Source organism: Thamnophis elegans, chromosome 12 (genome assembly GCF_009769535.1).
Source record: "Thamnophis elegans isolate rThaEle1 chromosome 12, rThaEle1.pri, whole genome shotgun sequence".
NCBI classification, from domain to species: domain Eukaryota; kingdom Metazoa; phylum Chordata; class Lepidosauria; order Squamata; family Colubridae; genus Thamnophis; species Thamnophis elegans.
The window spans coordinates 4,548,400-4,574,158 of NC_045552.1; the positions used below are offsets into that span (position 1 = coordinate 4,548,400).

Below are 25,759 nucleotides of genomic sequence, written 5' to 3' on the forward strand. Positions count from 1 at the left end.
TAACTCGTGTGAAAGTAAAGGAAGATGGATCCGTGGGTGTAGCATTTCCGTAGGTGTGGAAGAAAGGGAGAAATCAGAAACTACCCATCGGGATGTTTCTAGAACCCTGGCTTGTTTTAATTGTGTCCGCCCATTAAAACCACTTTTTATGGGGCAGGATACTACACAGCCGCCGTGGTTCACTTAACAACTGTGGCAAGACAGGGCGTACAACAGGACAAAGCTCCCTTATCAACGGTCTCGCTTAGCCGCAGAAATACAAGTTCTGGTCGTAAGTGGAGGATTATCCTCTACCTTTCTGCCTCCAACTGACCCATTAAAAGATGCATTGTTTTATTTTATTTTTTTTCCCACGTTCCCTTTCAGAACATCACAATCAACGTCATTCTCGCAAGAGCAAGCATCACGTGTCCCATAAGAACAAATGTAGGAGGTTTTTGAAACACTGCGCTTTTAAAGGGATCCATGTCCCTTTATAGTTTATCCTGGTTTTCTCGGCAACACCCAAGGGGATTTTTTTATCCAAGGTGCAATGTTGATTCTTGCGCCTTTCTGATTTTTTAAAATATCCTTGTTTGCTCTAGGTTGGTTGGAAATAAAGCTCTGAATTTGGGGCCTTTGTGGGTGTGTGAATGGCCTGTGTAAAGAATTGTGTGGACAAATAAAAACAATAATGAAACTTGCTAGACACCTGCTTCGCACATTTTGCAACCCCTTGTAAAACCCGGAGAGGTGCAGAAAATAAAGGCTTTCCTATGGGGAAAATCGTTTACAAATGGGAGTGAACCCTTTGCAAAATGCTAACCAAAAAATGAAGGTAAGTCTTCTACCAAAAGCAAAACAGAAAAGAATAATAGAGCTGGAAGGGACCTTAGAGGTCTTCTAGTCCAACCCCCTGATTAGGCAGGCAGGGAAAACATTTATCATTTCAGACAAATGTCCAGTCTCTTTGATGGGAAGCTGACTCAACCTTGAGTCGGTCAGGATCGAACTGCTGGCAATGGGCAGAGTTTGCCCGGAATGCTGCATTCTGTGCCCACCCTGTTAGTCTACATGATTTAATTTATAAAATTGGTTAATCCTGGTAAAAATATACGAATGCAGAATATAAATCACAGTAGGAGAGAGCTACTTAAACACTAGATGGCTGAATAAGGCTGAATTTACACATTTATATTGGTAAGTGGGAAATTTGTGGAGTGAATTTTGCACCATTTTGCCACTTTTCTTGCCACAATTGCTAAGTGAATCACTGCAGTTGTTAAATTAGGAACACTGTTGCTAAGTGAATTTGGCTTTCCCCTTGACTTTATAGCAATAGCAATAGCAGTAGACTTATATACCGCTTCATAGGGCTTTCAGCCCTCTCTAAGCGGTTTACAGAGAGTCAGCATATTGCCCCCAACAATCTGGGTCCTCATTTTACCCACCTCGGAAGGTGAGATTTTACCCACCCTGAGCCGGTGAGATTTGAACAGCCGAACTGCTGAACTGCAGTCAGCTGAAGTAGCCTGCAGTGCTGCATTTAACCACTGCGCCACCTCAGCTCTTTGCTGGTCAGAAAGGGGGCAAAAGGTGATCACATGAGCCCAGGACGTTGCAACCGTCATAACTATGAACCAGTTGTCAAGCACCCCAATGTAAATCACATGACTGTGGGGATGCGGCAGTCATAAGTGTGAAAAATATGTCACTGTTTTCAGTACCGTTGTAACTTCGAGTGGTCACTAAATGAACTGTTGTAAGTGGAGGACTACCAGTACTATTTCAGGCAAATGGATGTCCAGTCTCTTCTTCTTAAAAGTCTCCAGTGATGGAGCACCCACAGCTTCTGGTGGCAAGCTGTTCCACTGGTTCATTGTTCTCATTGTCAGGAAATTTCTCCTGGATTCCAGATTGCTTCTCTCCTGGATTAGTTCCCATCCATTGTTTCTCCATCTTGCCTTCTGGTGCTTTGCAAAACAGGTTGCAAAACTCCCCTCATCTTCGTGGCAGCCCTTCAAATACGTCATCTACATTCCGACCGAAGTTTAGTACACAAAAATTATCTGCCATAGCATCCTACCTGTGAGCGACAACTTTAACTGCAACCGCAATAACACAAGGGCTATCAATAGTTGCAAACTCAACGTAATCCGCTCTAATCTTGATTGCAGGAAATACGACTTCAGCAATAGAACAGTAAATGCCTGGAACATTCTACCTGATCCTGTTGTTTAGGTCCCCTAATCCCCATACATTTCACTTTAAACTGTCTACTATGGACGTTACCCGTTTCTTAAGAGGTCCTTAAGGTAGGGGAGGGTTCTGGGTGCTTCTTTTTCTTCTTCTTCTTCTTCTTTTAAATAATTTTTATTGAATGTTTTAATCTTTAGAAATAGCAGTTAGCAATAGCAGTTAGACTTATATACCGCTTCATAGGGCTTTCAGCCCTCTCTAAGCGGTTTACAGAGTCAGCATATTGCCCCCACAATCTGGGTCCTCATTTTACCCACCTCGGAAGGATGGAAGGCTGAGTCAACCCTGAGCCGGTGAGATTTGAACCGCTGAGCTGCAGAACTAGCAGTCAGCTGAAGTGGCTGCAGTACTGCACCCTAACCACTGCGCCTTCCTCAAGAAGGAACATATTGCCATTTATGGTGGACCTGTGAGGAGGCTAAATTTTTTTGGAAAAGGATCAAAAATTGGCAATAACAGGGGATAAAATAGAATGGAAACCTGAAGTTTTTTTTTATTAGGAATAATGTCTGCGAAATACAAAAAAAAAAGAAATCCAGTATTTAATACTACATATAATTACGGCAGCAAGGATTGCCTTTGCCCAGAAATGGAAAAACAAATTAATTCCAAGCGAAGATGAAATAATAAGAAAGGTTATGGATTGTGCCGAAATGGACAAACTAACTAAAGAAATCCAGGGAAAAGAAGAATCAGAATTCTACCAGATATGGGATAAATGGTATAGGTGGATGGAGGAAAGAAACAAGAATCAATGATAACAAAACTCAAAAAATAATAGTTAGGAGTAAAATAAGAAGGTTAAGAAGGGTGAAATCCAAATGAAATACAAGAGAAGGGGAAATAATATAAGGTGAGAGGTATCGATTGACAATTGCCATTAGAAAGAACAGGAAGCTCCTGTTTGTATTGTATAAGTGTGATGTACGTCTAATTTTTGTGTGTGTGTATTTTACATGTTTGTTAATAAAAATCTTTTTTAAAAAATAAAAAAATATAAAGAAGACACAACAAGGGGAAAAAAACAAAATAAAACAAGACAAAACACAGAACGTGCATAACAATAATACAGTAATTTTACAGCTTTCTATATCGGCACAGATAAGCCTTGGCAGCAATCCAGCTCGCCAAGCTAGCCACAAAAGTTCTCCAACTTTTAGTCAATGCGTTGACTCCTGCAAAAGGGACGTGTGGACAAGCAGTCCTTATTATAGTCTGGAGAGGAGCCTAATGACCACCAGCTGAGTGCAATTACCTCCTGTAACTGCGCAACTGTTCCTTACGCCTATTAGCTCTTTGGTGCCCGGCATCCGGAACAACTCACTGCAGACATCCGGATCACACTCCCTTGTCTCCTCCCCACTGGTTCAAGGGTCAGGCGCCTCCTGATGGCCAACCAGCCTCTCTGCGCCCTGCTCGGAGTCGGAACCCTGTCCAGGGTCCTCCACATCCTCCAAAGCTGACTCATAGGGCCCCTCGCTGTCGGAGTCTGGTGGCAGCTCCAACGGCTCCTGCTGGGCCACAACAGATTGTTAATGGGTTATGGTCCGCCCACATGTTCGGTGCTATTTCTACCTCTTCTACATCCATTTCTGGATCCATCCACACCATGTCGATCCTGGACCATGAATTATGGGGGTTTGAAAAGAATGTGTATTGAGTCTTCTGTGGGTTGATTTCTCTCCAAACATCTTTTAGATTTAATTCTTGGGCCATTTCAAAAAAATGCATTTGGTAGAGTTCTCTTTTCATAATTTTTTTTAATTATCCGTTTTATAGTCTTTTTTTTTTATCTACCACCGCAATACTGCATTGTTTTAAATGTAAAAATAATAAAAATATATTCCAAAAAAAAAAAAGATACACTTGAGCCTAGAATAAGAACACGGGATTAACTGCCAAGATTTCTAATTCCTCTTCCCAAAACGAAGTTATAAACTGGCTCAGCCACATCCAAGTGCTTCCTTCCTCAAAATAGCTGGCGGAGAACATTTGAAATAGCGCTCCTCTGCAGCTCAGTTCACCGCGATTGAACCGTTGCCACCATTCCCACCTTTGCAAGTTGGAACGAGAACATAGGAACAGGTTCTTCAAAAGATTGGCATGAGTTCCCAATGTACGCTAAATTGGCCCAACTCAATTGGCTTCATCAGGCTGATTGCAAACCCCAGAATTCACACAGCTAAGGAGGAGGGGAGGAAAATTGTCGTTTGAATCAAGCCGGTTTGGTGACCAATAGCAACAGCACTTACACTTATATGCCACTTCATAGTGGCGTTGTGGCCCGCCAGTGGAGCTGGCAGCAGATTCGGACAGTGAGGAGGTTGGGGAGGAAGATGGGCCAGTTCTAGAGTCTGGGGAAGGCTCTGATGAGGGCTCTACGTCGGAGGCAGAGAGGGGGCCTGGGCCATCCGACAGTTATCAGCTGCCTTCAGAGTCAGACATCAGTGAGGCAGAAGAACAGCTGGAGCCTGTTCTCACTGTGCGGAAGCACAGAGTCGCCAGACGAAGGGAACAACTAAAGAGCAGGGGTCGACTTGGGAGCAAGGCCAGATGATGAATGGCCCCTCCCAGAGGAAATAAAAGCAGAGCGAAAGGGGAGTGGAGTTTGCAGGAGACAATTAGTTCGCTTAATTGGTTCATGAGTCTCTCCGAGACGCCTTGCCAAGTTTTGCATATATCGGCCTGGCAGCTCTCCAAGCCAGATAAGGTCTGTGACTGTAAATCCTCCCTTGGAAGACTTTGCTGGATGTGAATGAGCAGAATTCACAGTCAGTTAATAAAAGGGGTTTTTGTCGGGACAACAGGGAGTTGGCTTCATGCTTTCAGGAAGCCGAGGTCAGAACAAGCCCTTTTACCGCCCTCTCTAAGCGGTTTACGGAGACAGCCTATTGACCCCAAAGATATGGGTCCTCATTTTACCAATCTTGGTAGGATGGGAAGCTGACTCAACCTTGAGTCGGTCAGGATCGAACTGCTGGCAATGGGCAAAGTTTGCCCGAAACACTGTGCCACCTTGTTGGTCTATATGATTTAATTTATAACATTGGTTAATCCTGGTAAAAATATATGAATGCAGAATATAAATCACAATAGGAGAGAGCTACTTAAACACCAGATGGCCTATAAGGCTGAATTTACATGGATGTTGCCTCCAAAGGACAGTCCAGATCCTGAGGGGTGAAAACTTACACCCCTCAGAGAGGGCCCGCAATTTGGGAGTCCTCCTGAATTCACAGCTGACTTTAGAATACCATTTGTCGGCTGTGACCAGGGGGGCCTTTGCCCAGGTTCGCCTGGTGCATCAATTGCGGCCCTACTTGGATCGGGAGGCACTCCAAATGGTCACTCACGCCCTAGTCACCTCAAGGCTGGATTACTGCAACGCGCTCTACATGGGGCTACCCTTGAAGAGTGTTCGGAGACTGCAACTAGTCCAGAATGCAGCCGCGCGAGCGATATTGGGTGTACCTAGGTACACCCACGTCACACCGATCCTCCGCGAGCTGCACTGGCTACCTATTGGTCTCCGGATGCAATTCAAGGTGTTGGTTATTACCTTTAAAGCCCTACATGGCTTAGGGCCAGCATACCTCCAAGACCGCCTACTGCCACATTCCTCCCAACGGCCGATGAGATCCCACAGGGTGGGCCTCCTTCAGATGCCGTCAGCCAGACAATGCCAGCTGGCGGCTCCCCGGAGGAGAGCCTTCTCTGTGGCTGCTCCGACCCTTTGGAACGAACTACCCCCAGAAATCCGGACCTTGCTCACTCTCATGGCCTTCCGAAAAGCTGCGAAAACCTGGCTATTCTGGCAGGCCTGGGACTGTTGACCTCACTGTTGAGATCCAGCCCCGTAACGAATGTAGGTGTGTTGTTTTTAACATGTTTTTTATTGTCATTTTTTTATTATTATTCTTTCTTCGGTGTAAGCCGCCCGGAGTCCTCCAGGATTGGGCGGCCTATAAATCGATTTAATAAATAATAAAATAAATAAATAAATATTGGTAAGTTGAGATTGAGAGATGCTTTATTTGTATGCCGCCCTTTTCCCTGGGGGGACTCAGGGCGGCTCACAACTCAAGGGAAGGGAGGACAAATAAGTCATAACATAAAAAAACAATACATCATTAAAAACACAACAGTCATACAATTCGAGTGGGGTTGAAATCTTTAGCCCCAGGCCTGTCGGGACAGCCAGGACTTAAGGGCGACGCAGAAGGTCTGGAGGGTGGTGAGGGTACGAATCTCCACGGGGAGTTCGTTCCAGAGGGTCGGAGCAGCCACCGAGAAGGCTCTCCTCCGGGTAGTTGCCAGCCGACATTGGCCGGCTGATGGAACTCGGAGGAGGCCTAATCTATGGGATCGTATCGGCCTAGTGGAGGTTAGTGGGAAATTTGTGGCGTGAGCTTTGCACCATTTTGCCACTTTTCTTGCCACAATTGCTAAGTGAATCACTGCAGTTGTTAAATTAGGAACACTGTTGCTAAGTGAATTTGGCTTTCCCCTTGACTTTGCTGCTCAGAAGGCGGCAAAAGGTGATCACGTGAGCCCAGGACACTGCAACCGTCATAACTATGAACCAGTTGTCAAGCATCCCAATGTAAATCACATGACCGTGGGGATGCGGCAGTCATAAGTGTGAAAAGTATAAGTCACTGTTTTCAGTACCGTTGCAACTTTGAATGGTCACTAAATGAACTGTTGTAAGTGGAGGACTACCAGTACTATTTCAGGCAAATGGATGTCCAGTCTCTTCTTCTTAAAAGTCTCCAGTGATGGAGCACCCACAGCTTCTGGTGGCAAGCTGCTCCACTGGTTCATTGTTCTAACTGTCAGGAAATTTCTCCTTAATTCTAAGTTGCTTCTCTCCTTGATTAGTTTCCACCCATTGCTTCTTGTTCTCCCCTCAGGTGCTTTGGAGAATAGTTTGACTCCCTCTTCTTTGGGGCAACCCCTGAGATATTGGAAGACTGCTATCATGTCACCCCCTAGTCCTCCTTTTCATTAAACTAGACATACCCAATTCAATCAATTCAGAGTTGGAAGGGACCTTGGAGGTCTTCTAGTCTAACCCCCCCTGCTCAAGTAGGAAACCCTACACCACTTCAGACAAATGGTTATCCAATCTCTTCTTAAAAACCTCCAGTGTTGGAGCATTCACAACTACTGGAGGAAAGTCGTCCCACAATTGTTCTAACTGTCAGGAAATTTAATCCTTAGTTCTAGGTTGCTACTCTTGTTAGTTACCGTAATTAGTTTAGTTTAGTTCTCTCCTTAGGAAAAGAAAGTGTCTGTAAGAATATTGGTGACTCCGTCCAATTACATTGGGAGATACTCCCTTCAATTCTCCTTTACCTCCTTTAACCTCATTATGTCTGTCTATATACAAAGCCTCTTTCCATCCAGCTTACTGTTTATCCTGATTTACAGCAAAGGTTGGCGTGAATTATGAAGTTGGGACAGAAAAGCTTTACAGCTCATTGAACAAATATGTGGTTGTTAGTTGCAAAGTCACGTCCCACCCATCACGACCCCATGGACAACGTCCCTCCAGGCCTTCCTGTCCTCTACCATCCTCTGGAGTCCATCGAAGCTCACGCCGACTGCTTTGGTGACTCCATCCAGCCACCTCATTCTCTGTCGTCCCTTTCTTCTTTTGCCCTCCATCGTTCCCAGCACAAGGCTCTTCTCCAGGGAGTCCTTCCTTCTCATTAGGTGGCCAAAGTCTTTGAGTTTCCTCTTCAGGATCTGGCCTTCCAAAGAGCAGTCAGGGTTGATCTCCTCTAGGACTGACCGGTTGGATGGCCTTGCAGTCCAAGGGACTCAATGCAGGAGTCTTCTCCGGCACCAGAGTTCAAAGGCCTCCATTCTTTGGCGCTCAGCCTTCCTTATGGTCCAGCCTTCCACAGCCATCCATTGCAACTGGGAAGATCATAGCCTTGACTAAACGTACTTTTGTTGGCAGGGTGATGTCTCTGCTTTTTAGGATGCTGTCTAGATTTGCCATCGCTTTCCTTCCCCAGGAGCAAGCCTCTTTTGATTTCTTGGCTGCAGTCCCCATCTGCGGTGATCTTGGAGCCCAGGAAAATAAAATCTGTCACTACCTCCATTTCTTCCCCGTCTATTTGCCAGGAATTGAGAGGGACGGATGCCATGATCTTAGTTTTCTTAATGTTGAGTTTCAAGCCAACTTTTGCACTCTCCTTCTTCACCCACATCAAGAGGCTCTTTAGTTCCTCTTCACTTTCTGCCAGGAGAGTGGTATAACCTGCATATCTGAGGTTGCTGATCTTTCTCCCAAAAATCTTAGTTCTTAACAAATATGACCAGGAAAGGAAAGGAAATCCCAGCTCAACGCTTCGTGAAAAAACCAAACCAAACACCTGGAAATAGATGGCATCTTCAAGAAGCATTTTTTGCCTGGATGTGGCACATGGGTCCTTTTGAGAAACAGATGCATTTAAAAACCGGTTTGATGTTTATTGTCCTTTTTTCTTTTCCTGTGTGTAGGTGGACACCATAGCCACACACCGGCTAATTCTTCCTGCGTCCCTACATTCCTGTGAAAGCTAAGGATACGATCTCATTTATTTATTTTTTTAATTACAAAATATAACCTTTCACTGCCAAGAAAGCTGTATAGAAGCTAGATGGCTACGATAACCCAGAAAATGTTTGGTTTATCAACAACAAGTTTTGGCATGTTCGGAGAAACCAGGCAGAGAGGAAGATGGTATTAGTGTTTGGCAACAAGAGCAAAAATTGTTGCACCTTTTCGGACTCACACATATTAAATTACTTAATTCATTTCAATTATTCTATTATGCTTTCTTAAAAAGCTGTTTCCTGCCTCAATACATGTTTCTCCATTTCTTATCCAGGGAAATATTCTGCCTTTTTAATATTTCCTAGGACATTTCATTCTTCTAGGAGAGGGGTGACTTCCTACAATTCCATGAGTTGGAGCTCACAAAAGCTTCTGTTTCTTAATAAACTTGATTGCGCAGAAAATATGCCAGTTCTGATTATTTGCAGGCGAAACGGCCTTCTGAGGGAGGTTGCAATATTGCCATCTTTTACCCCCCGGGTTTTCCAAACTTGGCAACTTTAATATCGGTGGACTTCAACTCCCAGAACTCCCCAACTAGCTTGCTTTAAGTTGGGTGGACTTCAATTCCCAGAATCCACCCGCCAGCTTGGTTTAAGATGGGTGGATTTCAATTCCCAGAATTCCCCAGTTTGCTTAAAATGCATGAACCTCTACTCCCAGAACTTCCCAGCCATGTTGTTTTAAATTGGGGGAACTTCAACACCCAGAATTCCCCAGCCAGATTGTTGCAAATCGAGTAGACTTCAACTCCCAGAATCCACCAGCCAGCATGCTTTAAGTTGGGTGGACTTCAACACCCAGAATCCCCCAGCCAACATGTTTTAAATTGGGTGGACTTCAATACCCAGAATCCACCAGCCATGTTGTTGCAAAGCAGGTGGACTTCAACTCCCAGAATCCCCCAGCCAGCATGCTTTAAATTGGGTGGACTTCAATACTCAGAATCCCCCAGCCAGGTTGTTGCAAATCGGGTGGACTTCAACTCCCAGAATCCACCAGCCAGGTTGTTGCAAATCGGGTGGACTTCAACTCCCAGAATCCACCAGCCAGCATGCTTTAAATTGGGTGGACTTCAACACCCAGAATCCCCCAGCCAAAATGCTTTAAATTGGGTGGACTTCAATACCCAGAATCCCCCAGCCATGTTGTTGCAAATCGGGTGGACTTCAACTCCCAGAATCCACCAGCCAGGTTGTTGCAAATCGGGTGGACTTCAACTCCCAGAATCCACCAGCCAGGTTGTTGCAAATCGGGTGGACTTCAACTCCCAGAATCCACCAGCCAGGTTGTTGCAAATCGGGTGGACTTCAACTCCCAGAATCCACCAGCCAGCATGCTTTAAATTGGGTGGACTTCAATACCCAGAATCCACCAGCCAGGTTGCTGCAAATCAAGTGGACTTCAACTCCCAGAATCCCCCAGCCAGCATGCTTCAAGTTGGGTGGACTTCAACACCCAGAATCCCCCAGCCAGGTTGTTGCAAATCAAGTGGACTTCAACTCCCAGAGTCCCCCAGCCAGCATGCTCTAAATTGGGTGGACTTCAATACTCAGAATCCACCAGCCAGGTTGTTGCAAATCGGGTGGACTTCAACTCCCAGAATCCCCCAGCCAGCATGCTTTAAATTGGGTGGACTTCAATACCCAGAATCCCCCATCCATGTTGTTGCAAATCGGGTGGACTTCAACTCCCAGAATCCCCCAGCCAGCATGCTTTAAATTGGGTGGACTTCAATACTCAGAATCCACCAGCCAGGTTGTTGCAAATCGGGTGGACTTCAACTCCCAGAATCCCCCAGCCAGCATGCTTTAAATTGGGTGGACTTCAATACCCAGAATCCCCCAGCCATGTTGTTGCAAATCGGGTGGACTTCAACTCCCAGAATCCCCCAGCCAGCATCCTTTAAATTGGGTGGACTTCAATACTCAGAATCCCCCAGCCAGGTTGTTGCAAATCAAGTGGACTTCAACTCCCAGAGTCCCCCAGCCAGCATGCTCTAAATTGGGTGGACTTCAATACCCAGAATCCCCCAGCCAGGTTGTTGCAAATCACCCTGCTGGCTGGGGGATTCTGGGAGTTGAAGTCCACCCATCTTAAACTGGGCAGGGCTTCCTACCCCAGCTCTTTCATATTAGAATTTCGACATAAAATTGAGTCACGGAGATGCAATAGGCAGCGCAGACCGCAAACCCGCCTGCGGTCAACCCAAATGAAATCCAACCCCGAAGCTCACTTTAAAGCATCGCTTTTTCTCCGCAGAAGCCGGGGGGACGCGCGGCCCCTTTAAGAACGGCGGCCAAAAAAAAAAAAACAGAGGGGGCGGGATCAGAACGCCGTCTTCAAGAGAACTGGCGGGGTGACGTTCCAAAGGGGCCCCCGCGGCGACTCCGCCCATTGGTGCGCGGCTGTCATGTGGCGCTTCCGAATGTTCGGGTTGAGGCGGAAACCGGTCCGTAAAAAGGACACCTGTGGGCAGAGGTGGACGGCAGCCCCATTGGGTGAGTAGAAGGCGAAGGAGCGGGACGGGCGGGCGAGCAGCTATAATAACACCCCCCCCCAAAAGAGGAATGGGACGGCCCGCCTTGTGAGCCGCGGTCCGCGGTTCGGACGGTTCCATTGACGAGGGAGGGAGGGGGGGTGGGACTTTGACAGCTGGACCGCTTCCAGGGAAGTACGGGAACTAGTGACTTTGGAAGGTGGTGGTCGTCCAAACACGGTGGGAGAAAGAAATCAGGGCAGGCTTATTCGCTGAAGTGAGCCTGGCGCGACTCTATGCCCTTCGAGGAACTTTTCTGGGGGATTCTGGGAATTGTGGTCCTGGGGGGTGATGCAGATGGAAGGAGATGAGCCTCTTTAGGACAGCACGTTTGGGGAAGGAGGATTGGAGGGAGGGAAATCATGGTGGGCATAAAAGGTGTGAAGATGCGCGCTGATCTTCTGGGGTGGGTGGGTGTTCTTTTAGGGACTACAGCTCCCATAATCCCCTGCTTGCAAAATCAAGCAGCGGGGATTCTGGGGGATGTGATCTAAAGGATCTAGGGGACGCCTGGGCCCCCGACACTGAGCTTTCCTAGAAAGGAGCAGAGGCTAGAACAGTGTTTCTCAACCTTGGCAACTTGAAGATGTCCGGACTTCAACTCCCAGAATTCCCCAGCCAGCGAATGCTGGCTGGGGAATTCTGGGAGTTGAAGTCCGGACATCTTCAAGTTGCCAAGGTTGAGAAACACTGGGCTAGAACAGGGGTTCTAGGGTGGAACTGACAGACTTCAACTCCCAGAATTCCCAAGCTAGCCATGCTGGCTCAGGAATTTTGGGAATTGAAGTCCACGGGTCATAAAGATAACCACCCGTGGGATAGAAGGTGCCCCGGGACTGCTGATTCAGGAAGTCCATTTTCCCCAGCATGATTCCTCCAAGGTGTATCAGACTCGGTTCATAAGTTTCTAGGTGTTTCACTTAGCAAATCCAGAGTCAATGAGTGTGAATCAGTTTTTTTCTCAAAAGCTTGGCTGGGGAATTCTGGGCGTTGAAGTCCGCGCATCTCAAAATGGCCCAAATTGAGAAACACGGATATACCGGTAAATGATTGAGTAATTCATCCTGTAATACATCAGCTGGCTGTCTATTCTCAAACATCCAGGTCATGGCTGTCCCAAAGATGCTTTTTTTTTCAAGAGGCAACTGGACTTTCTGGTTTTTTTTTTCTTTTGAAGACATTTCGCTTCTCAACCAAGAAGCTTCTTCAGCTCTGACTGGATGTTGGGGAAGGCAAGGATTTCTACTCCTTGCAGACATCAACGGGCCGTTTTGATGTTTCGGATCACAGATCCCATCATCCTTGCCAGTTACTGAAGCTGTGTAACAGCGTGACCCGTCAAAAGCGCGTTCCACAAAAGCGCGGTCGACGAAATCGCGTATGTGACGTCATCACAACGCGACGGAAAAGATCGAAAAATTGAAATAAAAATTAAATTACAGCAAGCCGATTCACATAAAGGTAAGGGTTAGGTTAAGGGTTAGGGTTAGGGTTAGGTTAAGGGTTAGGGTTAGGGTTAGAGCGTTAGCGTTACGTTTAGCGTTAGGTTAAGGGTTAGCGTTAGGTTTTTCGTTACGTTAAGGGTTAGGTTTAGGGTTAGGTTTAGGGTTAGGTTAAGGGTTAGGTTTAGGGTTAGGTTTAGGGTTAGGTTTAGGGTTAGGTTTAGGGTTAGGTTTAGGGTTAGGTGAAGGGTTAGATTTAGGGTTAGGTTTAGGGTTAGGTTTAGGGTTAGGTTTAGGGTTAGGTTAAGGGTTACGTTTAGGGTTAGGTTTAGGGTTAGGTTTGGGGGGGTTAGGGGAAGGTTTTAGCTTTATTTTTACATTTTTCGATCTTTTTCGTCGCGCTGTGATGACGTCACATACGCGCTTTCGTCGACCGCGATTTTGTCGTCCGCGGTTTTGTGGTACAACCGTGTAACAGGACCAACATTTTATCATGACGGCGCTGCACCAACCAAGGCAGTGGGATGATAGCTGTCAAAATTACTTAACTGGAAAGATTCCTGAAGGCCACCGCCAGCACAAATATAGCTTGCTAGTTTACGTATAAATCAGTGAGTTATTCTTTTAGGCTGCATCAAGTGACGCGGGTAGTTTGCAGGCTTCTGAAAGTTTGGCCAATGGCTATAAAACATGAGGAAAGAGGCCAGATTTTATTTTTTTAATGTGCTGAGAATTGTGGAGTGATTTGTAGCGCAGCTCCCTATGGTTTCTGTGCTTATTTCACAATCGTTGAAAATCCACAGATTGCTTACGTGTTTTACAACCTGATGTTGAGGTTTAGGATTGTCTGTGGAGATCCTCATTCACCCAGGTCCATGGTTTTCCCATAAGTGTTTTTTTTTTTTTTCCTTTTCTTTTCCAAAAGGCAACTTGGACTTTCTTGAAAACATTTCGCTTCTCCTCCAAGAAGCTTCTTCGGTTCTTCAGAAGAGGGGGCGGGGGGGGCGAATCAAGGAAGTCCAGTTGATTTTTGAAAAGCATCTTTGGAAAGCTTAGGCTCCTTACAGTTAAACCTTCAAATTCTGAAATGGGGTTGAACTCCCGAAGTAGTTGCGCGTTACTTAGAGGATAAGTTGCTTTTCTCAAATTTTCCACCCAGAATACTTTTGATCTTTGTAAGCCTGCTTAAGTTGGATCAAGCTCTGAGTTAATAGAACTCTTCCCTACATAGGATTGCACCATAAATATTGCAGGGTTGAAGGATCTTGAATCCCTTCATGCTTGCTCTTAATATTTTGAACAAAAATGGCTGTGGGATGAGAATGCCCCAGAGTTTCAACTTTTACAATTCCTCCTTTTTGTTTATTATATTAATTTCATTATACTGATGTCATTATATAAAATACGAAGAAAAAAATAGAAATAGGAAATTAAGGGAAGGAAAAGGAATGGGGGAAAGAAGATTAATGCCTTTTTAAAAAATCTCCCCCCACCCTTGTACCTCGCATCTTCCTTCCCTCCAACTTTTGCTGAATTCCTTGGTGCTTCGTTTGCCTATCAACAAAATTAATTAGCGTCAAGCTATCAATCTATTGTTAACTGGTTTTGAGCAAGAAAAACTGTCTCCTTGCGCAAGAAATAATGGCCAGACAAATAACCCAATTGCATAACCAAAATATCCCTAGGCCAACTAACCACAAAATTCCCTTTAATCTTGTCTTATTAGACAGCGATACTCCTGCTTAATTCATACGCTTTCGGATAACATTATTAGCTGGGAGAGAAGTCAATCCTCTTCTGATGTGTAAGGGTGCAGCATTTTGTTGTTCCTTGAGAAATCGCTACTGTCTTACTTAGGACAGCCAACTGCAAATACATCAAGATTGCCACAATCTCTGTTACTCCATCCAAGCGTAACTTCGCGCTGCTGTTTAATGAATCGGGTTTTTTCAACTTCTTTGCTGCCCTTGACATAGTAAGAGATAATCTGGTATATTTTTCTCTCTCCGTCAAAATTCAGAAAGATGCCCCTCTCTCTCTAAGCCTTCCATTTCAATGATGTCTTAATTTCCTGGAGAGTGTTATGGGCCACCAGTGGCCAGCAGAGCTGGCAGCAGATTCGGACGGTGAGGAGGTTGGGGAGGAAGATGGGCCAGTCCTGGAGTCTGGGGAAGGCTCGGATGAGGGCTCTGTGTCGGAGGCAGAGAGGGGGACAGAGCCGTATGTCAGTTATCAGCTGCCTTCAGAGTCAGACAGCAGTGAGGCAGATGAATATATGGAGCCTGTTCCCAGTGTGCGAATGCGCAGAGTTGCCAGAGGAAGGGAACAGCAAAAGAACAGGGGTTGATTTGGGAGTAAGGCCACAGGTGAATGGCCCCTCCCAGAGGAAATAAAAGAGGAGCGAAAGGGGAGTGGAGTTTGCAGGAGACAATTCGCTTAATTGGTTCGTGACTCTCGGAGACACCTTGCCAAGTTTTGCAGATATCGGCCTGGCAGCTCTCCAAGCCAGATAAGGTCTGTGACTGTAAATCCTCCCAAGCCAGATAAGGTCTGTGACCGTAAATCCTCCCTTGAAAGACTTCGCTGGATGTGAATGAGCAGAATTCACAGTCAATTAATAAAAGGGGTTTTCGTCTTTCATGTTCTTGGGAAGTCTGCATCAGAACAGCAATTTCTTCTATATCAGGGAGTCTCTGGCAACTTTAAGACTTGGGGGGGGACGTCAACTCCCAGTATGGCTGGCAGGGGAATTCTGGGAGTTGAAGCCCCCAAGTCTTCCCGTCGCCACGTCTGCAGATTCTTGCTCTCTAGTAACCCACATTTTTTAACACGAGCAACTGTAATAAGCACTCTATCCCAGAACAAAAAAATAATAATAATGCTGGAAAAAAAAACAGGGTGGGGGAAACCCGGAGTGGTGCCAACTTCCTTCAGCATTTGTTTTTCACTTGTCATTTCTGTCGTCCTCACCCGTCAGGGCTGGCAAGTTTTGTTTGTGTTTCTGTTTTCGATTTGCAACTTGACCTGGCAAATTGGCAATGGTGCTGTTGCAAAGCCTTAATTCCCCCTTTTCTTTCCCCTCCGCCATCCGCCCCTCGCGTTTTTGCAAGCTTCGTCCGTCTCCGCTGTAGTGTTGCGGACCGGCTTAAGTGTGTATCGGGTAAGCCGCGCGCTGCCCCGCAGGTGCCGCTAAAGTTACCTGCTCTGTTTCGCTTATTTTTTTTTTCCTTGTTAGAAACATCATTTTATTGTTGGTGTTGTTGTTTAAGATGTTTTAGTATATTTTCATTTTCATACACTCACATGTATACCCCATACAGTATTAGACAGTAATTGCATCAATTCCTCTTGTCGACAATGCCCCAGAAAATAAAAACCCAATATACCTCTTCCGTTCTCCGTACACTTCTTTCTTCCACCACCCTCCAACTTTCTATCTTCCCTCCATCATCCCCCTCTACCCTACTTCCACGCACCCTCTACCACTCCTCTCTCCACATCCACTCCCCCCCTTCCTCCTCACCTTCCCCCCCACCCTCTCTCCCATCCCTCTCTGCCCACCTTTCTTCTTTCCTACTCCTCCACCACTTGGTGTATTTCCACTATATGTCAATATACTTGGCTTATCCTATTTTTAAAGAAAAATTAGAGAAAAACAGTATACATGTGAAGTCACATTGCATTGAGATCTAACACATCGTGTCTAGCCTGATGTATATCCCTCCCTCCACCCGACCCCCCAACCCCCCTCCTCCTTCCCCCCCCCCCAGACTTCCCAGAACCCGTACACGGTATAAATTTTTAACAAACACAGTCTAAAATCTATTGAGAAAAAAAGAAATAAAGAAATTAATAACATCTCTACATTGATCTTAGCTTCTTCTTGCTAAGGTAACTTTAAACAATTTAAATCATTCCTGATCTTCAGCATAGGCTAACTGGAATTTCTCGGTCCCGTATTTATTTTGTATATAGTCAAGAAATAAAGAAATTAATAACATCTCTACATTGATCTTAGCTTCTTCTTGCTAAGGTAACTTTAAACAATTTAAATCATTCCTGATCTTCAGCATAGGCTAACTGGAATTTCTTGGTCCCGTATTTATTTTGTATATAGTCAAGAAATAAAGAAATTAATAACATCTCTACATTGATCTTAGCTTCTTCTTGCTGAGCTAACTTTAAGCAATTTAAATCATTCCTGATCTTCAACATAGGCTAACTGGAATTTCTTGGTCCCGTGTTTATTTTGTATATAGTCAAGAAATAAAGAAATTAATAACATCTCTACATTGATCTTAGCTTCTTCTTACTAAGCTAACTTTAAACAATTTAAATCGTTCCTGATCTTTAGCATAGGCTAACTGGAATTTCTTGGTCCCATGTTTATTTTGTATATAGTCAAGAAATAAAGAAATTAATAACATCTCTACATTGATCTTAGCTTCTTCTTGCTGAGTTAACTTTAAACAATTTAAATCGTTCCTGATCTTCAGCATAGGCTAACTGGAATTTCTTGGTCCCGTGTTTATTTTGTATATAGTCAATCCATTTTTCCCAGTCTCGTTTATATCTCTCATTTGAGTGATCTTTAAGATATGTTCTGTTTCGCTTATTATTTTGGTCCAAGTACTACGTTTTCAAAGAGCGGAGAGCAGAAACCTGCGTATTCCCTTTCTATTATGCCTTGTTTTTCTTTGAATGCTCTTGGGGGGGGAGTGGAGCTTGGTGCCCCAGCTGGCAACCCACAAAGGAGGGTTTGTACGCTGAGTGCCTGGCACAGCTGCCCTCGTGGGCATCTCCTTTGCTATCCGAGGCCTCCTAATTGAAGCCGGGGATTAAAGAACAACGGGCTAATGCCAACCTGAAGTTTTTTTTATTAGGAATAATGTCTGCGAAATACAAAAAAAAAAAAAAGAAATCCAGTATTTAATACTACATATAATTACGGCGGCAAGGATTGCCTTTGCCCAGAAATGGAAAAACAAATTAATCCCAAGCGAAGATGAAATAATAAGAAAGGTTATGGACTGTGCCGAAATGGACAAACTAACTAAAGAAATCCAGGGAAAAGAAGAATCAGAATTCTACCAGATATGGGATCAATGGTATAGGTGGATGGAGGAAAGAAACAAGAATCAATGATAACAAAATTCCAAAAATAATAGTTACGAGTAAAATAAGAGGGTTAAGAAGGGTGAGATCCAAATGAAATGCAAGACAAGGGGAAATAATATAAGGTGAGCGGTATCGATTGACAATTGCTGTTAGAAAGAATAGGAAGCGCCTGCCCGTATTGTATTGTGTAAATGTGGTGTACGTCTAGGTCAGTGTTTCTCAACCTTGGCAACTTAAAGATGTCCGGGCTTCAACTCCCAGAATTCCCCAGCCAGCATTCGCTGGCTGGGGAATTCTGGGAGTTGAAGTCCAGACATCTTCAAGTTGCTAAGTTGAAGAGTTGGTCTAGGTTTTGTGTGTGTGTGTGTGTGTGTGTGTGTATTTTACATATTTGTTAATTAAAAAAGAAAAGGAAAACGGGTTGAGACAGAGGAGGGCTGATGCTCTTTTTGCTTTGTGTAACCGGACCAGGATGAGGCGGGATGGGATGGGGGCAGAGGTGGGTTCCTACCAGTTCGGCAAAAACCGATAGTGGTGTGCCAGCCTGCGTCACTGGAACCAGCAGCAACCCAAGCCTGCCACACCTCTGAACTGGTTCCCTGGTCAGTGCGACATGGGTTTCCCGGCAGCAACCCACCCCTGGATGGCAGGGGGGGACAGAGAATGACTGGCTGGCTGGACCCGACACAGCGCCTCGATCCCTGACCCAAAATACAAGTGGTCCTCGACTTGCGACCCATAGTTGAGCCCAATGTCTCCGTTGCTAAGCAAGACAGGGATGAAGTGAGTTTTTTGCCCCCTCTTGCCGCCGTTGTGAAGGGAAGCACTGTAGCTGTAAAGTTAGCAACCTGGTTGTTAAGTAAGTGGAATCTGGTTTCTCTGTTGATTTTGCCCGTCAGAAGGCCACAAAAGGTGATGACGGGGGACACACAGAGATACAGATACACACACAACATTGCAACCTGTCATAAGTAGGTGTCGGTGGCCAAGCGTCTGAATTTTGATCACGCGGCCACAGGGATGCTGCCATGGTCGTAAGTATGGGGTCCTTGGCGCTCTCTGTGTTCTTGCAGATGTTTTATCACCCAACTAGGTAACATCATCAGTGCTAGAACAAGCTAATACCAGCACTGATGATGTTACACAGTTGGGTGATAAAACGTCTGTGAGAAAAACATCAAGTTCAGAGAGCACAAAGGACTCTAGAGTTTCCTCCTCCTCCTCCTCCTCCTCCTCCTCCTCCTCGTAAATCCCACTCCATTCCAGCACTGATGATGTTACCTAGTTGTGTGATAAAACGTCTGTGAGAAAAACATCAAGTTCAGAGAGCACAAAGGACTCTATAGTTTCTTCCTCTTCCTCCTCCTCCTCTCCGCAAATCCCACTCCATTCCAGCACTGATGATGTTACCTAGTTGGGTGATGAAACGTCCGTGAGAAAACCACCACCAAGCTCAGAGCACAAAGGACCCTATTCTTCTTCCTCTTACTCTTCCTCCTCCTCCTCCTCCTCCTCCTCCTCCTCCTCCTCCTCCTCTCCGCAAACCCCACCATTCCAGCACAGATGACGTTACCTAGTTGGGTGATAAAACATCTGTGAGAAAAACATCAAGTTCAGGGAGAACAAAGGACCCTATAGTCTTCCTCCTCCTCCTCCTCCTTCTCCTCCTCCTCCTCCTCCTCCTCCTCCTCCTCCTCCTCCTCCTCCTCCTCCTCTCCGCAAACCCCACTCCATTCCAGCACTGGTGACGTTACCCAGTTGGGTGATGAAACGTCCGTGAGAAAACCACCCAGCCTCAGAGAGCACCCAGGACCTCTCATTTCAACCCGGAGCTGCAAATTTCCCCTTTCTTGATCGTAAGCCTGAAAAAACAGTCGTCACAGTCTTCCGTCCTGTTGTAACTTCGAACGGTCAGTAAACAAATGGCTGTAAGTCCAGGACTAGCCATATGCTATTGGTTTGCCCAGCTTTCCCCTTATTTGTTCTCCTTCCCTTCTCCGACGGCGGAGGGCAAAGGGTCTCCGGCTTTGAGAACAGGGGAAGGATTGGCTTAACGTCTGTATTCTCTCGGTGTCCCAACTCCGTCCTCTTCCCCTTCAAAGCTGTGGAACCTCTTCCATATCAGCCCGTTCCTTGCTCTCTCCCCTACTGCCCCCCCCCTTGTTGTTTACGGCCCCTGCCCTAATCCCCCCCAACACACACACACACACCAGCTGAGTTTCCCCCAATTCCCCAAGATGTTGTTTTCTCCCAGCTGCCGAAGGAGTGACTCAACCCCATTCCAAATTCCACTTCTTGGGGAAGGAACTGCCAGGCACGGGAGGAATTTGTCCCCGTGGATGTGTGTGTGTGTGTGTGTCAGTTTGGGGCAATGGGTAATTTTCTCAGAACAGAAGTGTGTGTGGGTTGCGGGGGTCCTTAGAACAATTAATCAGCCCAATGGCTTGCCTTCCAGGACGTTTTTTTTAGGGGGGGATGCTCCAAGCTTGGAGCTTTTTTTGAAGTAGAGATTGGACGGTAGGTAGCAGTGGTGGGTTTCAAAAAATTTTGAAAGGTATGGCCTGCTTTCCACTGGTGGAACCTCTTCCAACCGGTTCGGTAGATTTGACGAACCAGTTCTACCGAACCGGTGCGAACCGGTAGGAAGCCACCTCTGGTAGGTAGAGACCTGCAACGGTGGAGGGTCTCCTGCTTGAGAAAAGGGGGTTGGACTAGAAGATCTCTCAAGGTCCCTCCCAACTCGGTTCGTTCTGTTGTTTCTCCGGTGCGGGCTGGAATGTCCACTCGGGATTTCACGTTGCTCTCCTGCTTCTTATATACCTGATGCCCTGGGAATGAGGAAAGCAGAGGCCTGCATTTCTGTCCTCTTTGGTAAGGTAATGTTACATCCTTCCAGGAAGAGTCTGCATCATTATTACTGTTGTTTATTTATATCCCGCCTTTTATTATCTTTACAAATGACTCAAGCAGCGAATATATCCAACACTTCCTCCTCCTCCTCCTCCTCCTCCTCTTTTCTCCACAGCCACAACCCTGCGAGGTTGGGCCGAGAGATGGGGGGCCTTAAAGTCCCTCTAGCGGGCTTTCATGCCCAAGACAGGACTAGAACTCACCGTCTCCTGGTGGTTGGTCCAAAGTCACCCAGCTGGCTTTCATGCCCAAGGCAGGACTAGAACTCACCGTCTCCTGGTGGATGGTCCAAAGTCACCCAGCTGGCTTTCATGCCCAAGACAGGACTAGAACTCACCGTCTCCTAGTGGTTGGTCCAAAGTCACCCAGCTGGCTTTCATGCCCAAGACAGGACTAGAACTCACCGTCTCCTAGTGGTTGTTCCAAAGTCACCCAGCTGGCTTTCATGCCTAAGACAGGACTAGAACTCACCGTCTCCTGGTGGATGGTCCAAAGTCACCCAGCTGGCTTTCATGCCCAAGACAGGACTAGAACTCACCATCTCCTGGTGGTTGGTCCAAAGTTACCCAGCTGGCTTTCATGCCTAAAATAGGACTAGAACTCACCATCTCGTGGTGGTTGGTCCAAAGTCACCCAGCTGGCTTTCATGCCTAAGATAGGACTAGAACTCACCATCTAGCCTGGTGCCTTGACCACTCCACCAAAACAGCTCTCTAGTTACACGCCTTCCTTCCTGGCGTTTGGAATTCACTACTCGTGGCTTTTCATAGCTGAGGAAGCCAGCGGTGTTGCATGCCATACTTCCTCCGTAGATAAGGCCTCTTATTTGTTCACGCCACACCGCACAAGTTATGCCAAGCCATCCGTCTGCTAATTAACAGCAATCAAAAAGAACGATGAAGTCTTGATAACCCGACGTTACTCGGTGTGCCTCTCAGAGGACAATCCGCCTTAGGTGAATTTCACAGGTTGTGCTACGGTTAAAACACGCCTGTTGCGTTACACGGGGCTTGGGTAACTCTCCCTTGCTCGAAGGAATCGGCGATCTGGAGCGTTGTGTTATGAGACGTTGTTGTTGTAACCTGCCCATCGGCTCGGCTGGCTGCGCCCGCTTTGAGTGGAGAAGGATGATGCGATAGTTCGCTCATCCCCTTTCATTCATGAATTGTGAGAATGTCACCTGGGAGGGTGTGACAGAACCTGGCTGTACACGGCGGTGATTGGCCCGACACCGCTGACATCACAATCGCACCCATTCCTGGGAGGCTGGCTGTGTTTGGAGGTGTTTTTAAGAGTTTACACGCACTGTGACGCCGAAGGAAGGAAGTGAACATCCAACACGACTAACAACAGCTGCTGATCTGTAGGCCTGCGTGAGAAATTGGGAAGGTGTGATAAGAAAACACGAGCTAATGTTGTTGTTTTCAGAAGATCGCAAATAATGGCCTGTTTTAAGGCAAAAACACTATCTGAGTTTGGGTGTGAGACCGTAGTGGGTTTAGACTAGTGTTTCTCAGTCTTGGCAATCTGAGATGGGTTATGGGTGGGTTTCAACTACCAAACTGCCGACCTTTCTGATTGACAAGCTCAGCGTCTTAGTCACTGAGCCACCACGTTGATCAGAAGGTCGGCAATTCGGCGGTTCAAATCCCTAGCGCCGTGTAAAGGAGTGAGCTCCCGTTCCTTGTCCCAGCTTCTGCCAACCTAGCAGTTCGAAAGCATGTAAAAAATGCAAGTAGAAAAATAGGGACCCCCTTTGGTAGGAAGGGAACAGTGTTCTGTGCGCCTTCGGCGTTTAGTCATGCCAGCCACGGAGACGTCTTCGGACAGCGCTGTTTCTTTAGCTTTGAAACAGAGCTGAACACCGCCCCCTAGAGTCGGGAACGACTAGCACATATGTGCGAGGGCATCCTTTACCTTTAATATAGCACTAGCACTTAGACTTATATACCGCTTCACAGTGCTTTGCAGCCCTCTCTAAGCGGTTTAAAGATTCAGCCTCTTGCCCCCAACAATCTGGGTCCTCGTTTTACCGATCTCGGAAGGACAGAAGGCTGAGTCAACCTGGAGCCTGTTGAGATTTGAACCGCCAAATTGCAGGCAGCCGGCAGTCAGCAGAAGTAGCCCTGCAATGCTGCACTCTAACCACTGCGCCACCGTGGCTCCTCTTTAAAAAGCGGATTCATCTCCGTTTGATCAGGACTCATGAACATAAGGGGGTGAAGAGCCAAGGCAATGTGCCAGGTGTTGAGAAAGGGCCCTGTTTGTGTAGTGTTGAAAAAGAACACAATTCCTCTTTTCTTAGAACTGGTTCTTCACGGGATTCGAATGAAATTCCGTGCAGGAGAATCTGGGGCAAATGTCTAGCTAGCCGTTTGCAAACTGTGAGTGACTTGGAGGTTTTGCTGATGGCAAGAATTCTTCCACCCAAGAATCACATAAAGCATTACTTTAGGGAATGATGGGCAGAGGTAGCCCTCGACTTACGACGATTCATTGTTATGACCATTCGAAGTTACAGCGGCACTGAGAAAACGTGGCACGACAAAACCACGCTCCACTAAAGCGCGCCCGATTAAACCGCGTCGCTGACGTCATCAGCAGGGCGACAACAGCAACCGGAGAAAAAAGGGCGCTTTAAATAGCGCTTTGAAAGCAAGCCGATTCACGTTAAGGTAAGGGTTAGGTTTAGGGTTAGGTTAAGGGTTACGGTTAGGTTTAGGGTTAGGTTAAGGGTTAGGGTTAGGGTTAGGTTAAGGGTTAGGTTTAGGGTTAGGTTAAGGGTTAGGTTTAGGGTTAGGTTAAGGGTTACGGTTAGGTTTAGGGTTAGGTTAAGGGTTAGGGTTAGGGTTAGGTTAAGGGTTAGGTTTAGGGTTAGGTTAAGGGTTAGGGTTAGGTTTAGGGTTAGGTTAAGGGTTAGGGTTAGGTTAAGGGTTATGGTTAGGTTTAGGGTTAGGTTAAGCGTTAGGGTTAGGTTAAGGGTTAGGTTTAGGGTTAGGTTAAGGGTTAGGTTTAGGGTTAGGTTTAGGATTAGGTTTAGGGGGTTAGGTTTAGGTTTAGGGGTTAATTTTAGCTTTAGCGTTCGTCACGTTCATCGCGCTGTGATGATGTCAGCTACGCGGTTTCGTCGAGCGCGCTTTAGTCGAACGCGGTTTTGTGGTGGAACCCTGAGAAAAGTGTGACCGTTTTTCACACTTAAGAACCACTGCAGTATTCCCCCAACAGCTCTAGCCCAGAGAACTGAATTTATTTATTACCGAAATGCCACTGTAATGTTTTGTTTACTGACCCTTCGAAGTTACAATACAATGAAAATAGTGACTCACGGTCATTTTTCACACTTACGACCTTTGTAGTATCTTCTCCCGCGGCCCCGCGATCAAAATCCAGATGCTTGGCAATTGACTCATATTTATGACGGTTGAAGTGTCCCGGGGTGCCATGTGCCCTCCCCCCCCCCGTCTGACAAGTGAAGTCAATGGGGAAGCCGGTTTCACTTAACAACTGAATATCTTCAGTGGTTCACTTAGCAACGGTGGCACAAAAGGTTGTAAAATGAGGCGACGTTCACTTAACCAACGTCTCACTTAGCAGCAGAAATGTGGGGGATTCAATTGTGGTCGTAAGTCGAGGACTTCCTGTACAGATTGTGCTTCGATTTCTTTTCCAAACCGTTTCCCCCTTTTGATCACACCTCCTGCCTCCAAATCTTCCCCGATTCTTAGTCGTCCCGGTTCTGATTGTCCCAAAGATGCTTTTGGAAGAGGCCGCTGGACTTTCTTGGTTTGTCTTGGAAGACGTTTTGCTTCTCATCCCAAGAAGCTTCTCCAGCTCAGTGTTGTCTCTTCAAAAAGCATCTTTGGGGCTTCTCACTTCCCCTTGAGTTCCCCCCCCCCCAAAAAAAACCTTGTGTTGGGTACCCAGATTTCTCCTTAAAGATCTGCTTTGGTGCCTAATGTATTCCAGAAATGGCATTTCAGAGGAAGGTTGATCTGCTAGCCCAGAATTCCTGTCTCTGGAGGAGGTGATCTTCTCTGGAAAAAAAGTAAGTTCATCCAGAGGAGGGAAGGAGGGAGAGAAAGAAAGAGAGAGAAAGAAAGAGAAAGAGAGAGAAAGAAAGAGACAAAAAGAGAGAGAGAGAAAGAAAGAAAGAGAGAAAAAGAGAGAAAGAAAGAGAGATAGATAGGCAAAAAGAGAGAAAGAAAGAAAGAAAGAAAGAAAGAAAGAAAGGGGAAAAGAGAAAGAGCGAGAGAAAAGAGAGAAAGGGAGAAAGAAAGAAAGAGAGAGAGACACAGAGAAGGAGAGAAATAGAGAGAGAAAAAGAGAGAGAAAAAGAGAGAGAAAGCGAGAGGAGGAGAAATAGAGAAACAGACAGAGAAAAAGAGAGAAAGAAAGAAAAAGAAAGAGAGAAAGAGAGAGAAAAAGAAAGAGAGAGAGAGAGGAAAAAAGAAAGAACGAGAGAAAATAGAGAGAAAGAAAGAGAGAAAGAGAGAGACAGGAGAGAGAGAGAGAGAGAACAGAGAGAAAAAGAGACAGAGAGAGAAAGCGAGAGGAAGAGAGAGAGAAAAAGAGAGAGAGAGAAAGAGAGACAGACAGACAGAGAGATCCGTCCTTCCATCCTGTTTTCCTTCCTCCCCAGACCTTCTCGTGGTGAGTTAAATGTAAGCATCTTGTTTAGTCTGTACCCCTTCACCCAGCAAGCCTGGAGGGGAGGGAGAGAGCTCCTTCTGCTTTCCTCACCCCACCCCACCCCCTCTTCTGGACTGACCCCTCCTTTTCGTCCTCCAAAGGCGGAGTCAGTTTCCCCAGCCCTCTTTTAAGTCAGCCAGTGATTGTAAGGCAACACGATCCCTTCATCCGAGAGGAAGGCTGGATGCCGGTTAGTTGACACACCGGGTGAGT

General features: G+C 46.2%; 1 protein-coding gene across 4 annotated transcripts in view; it reads left to right on the forward strand.

Annotated features, from left to right (window-relative positions):
- The first annotated feature begins 11,228 nt into the window (after nt 1–11,228).
- LIPE (lipase E, hormone sensitive type) overlaps nt 11,229–25,759 on the forward strand; it is a 32,513-nt gene continuing 17,982 nt past the window's right edge. For 3 of the 4 annotated variants that reach the window (XM_032228426.1, XM_032228427.1, XM_032228429.1), the window contains exon 1: nt 11,229–11,349. In XM_032228426.1, coding sequence (XP_032084317.1) covers nt 11,262–11,349 — 88 coding nt within the window. In that variant the 5' untranslated portion in view covers nt 11,229–11,261. Of the gene's footprint in view, nt 11,350–24,741; nt 24,903–25,647; nt 25,754–25,759 lie in introns of those variants that run through there. The other variant, XM_032228430.1, reaches the window with a different exon arrangement.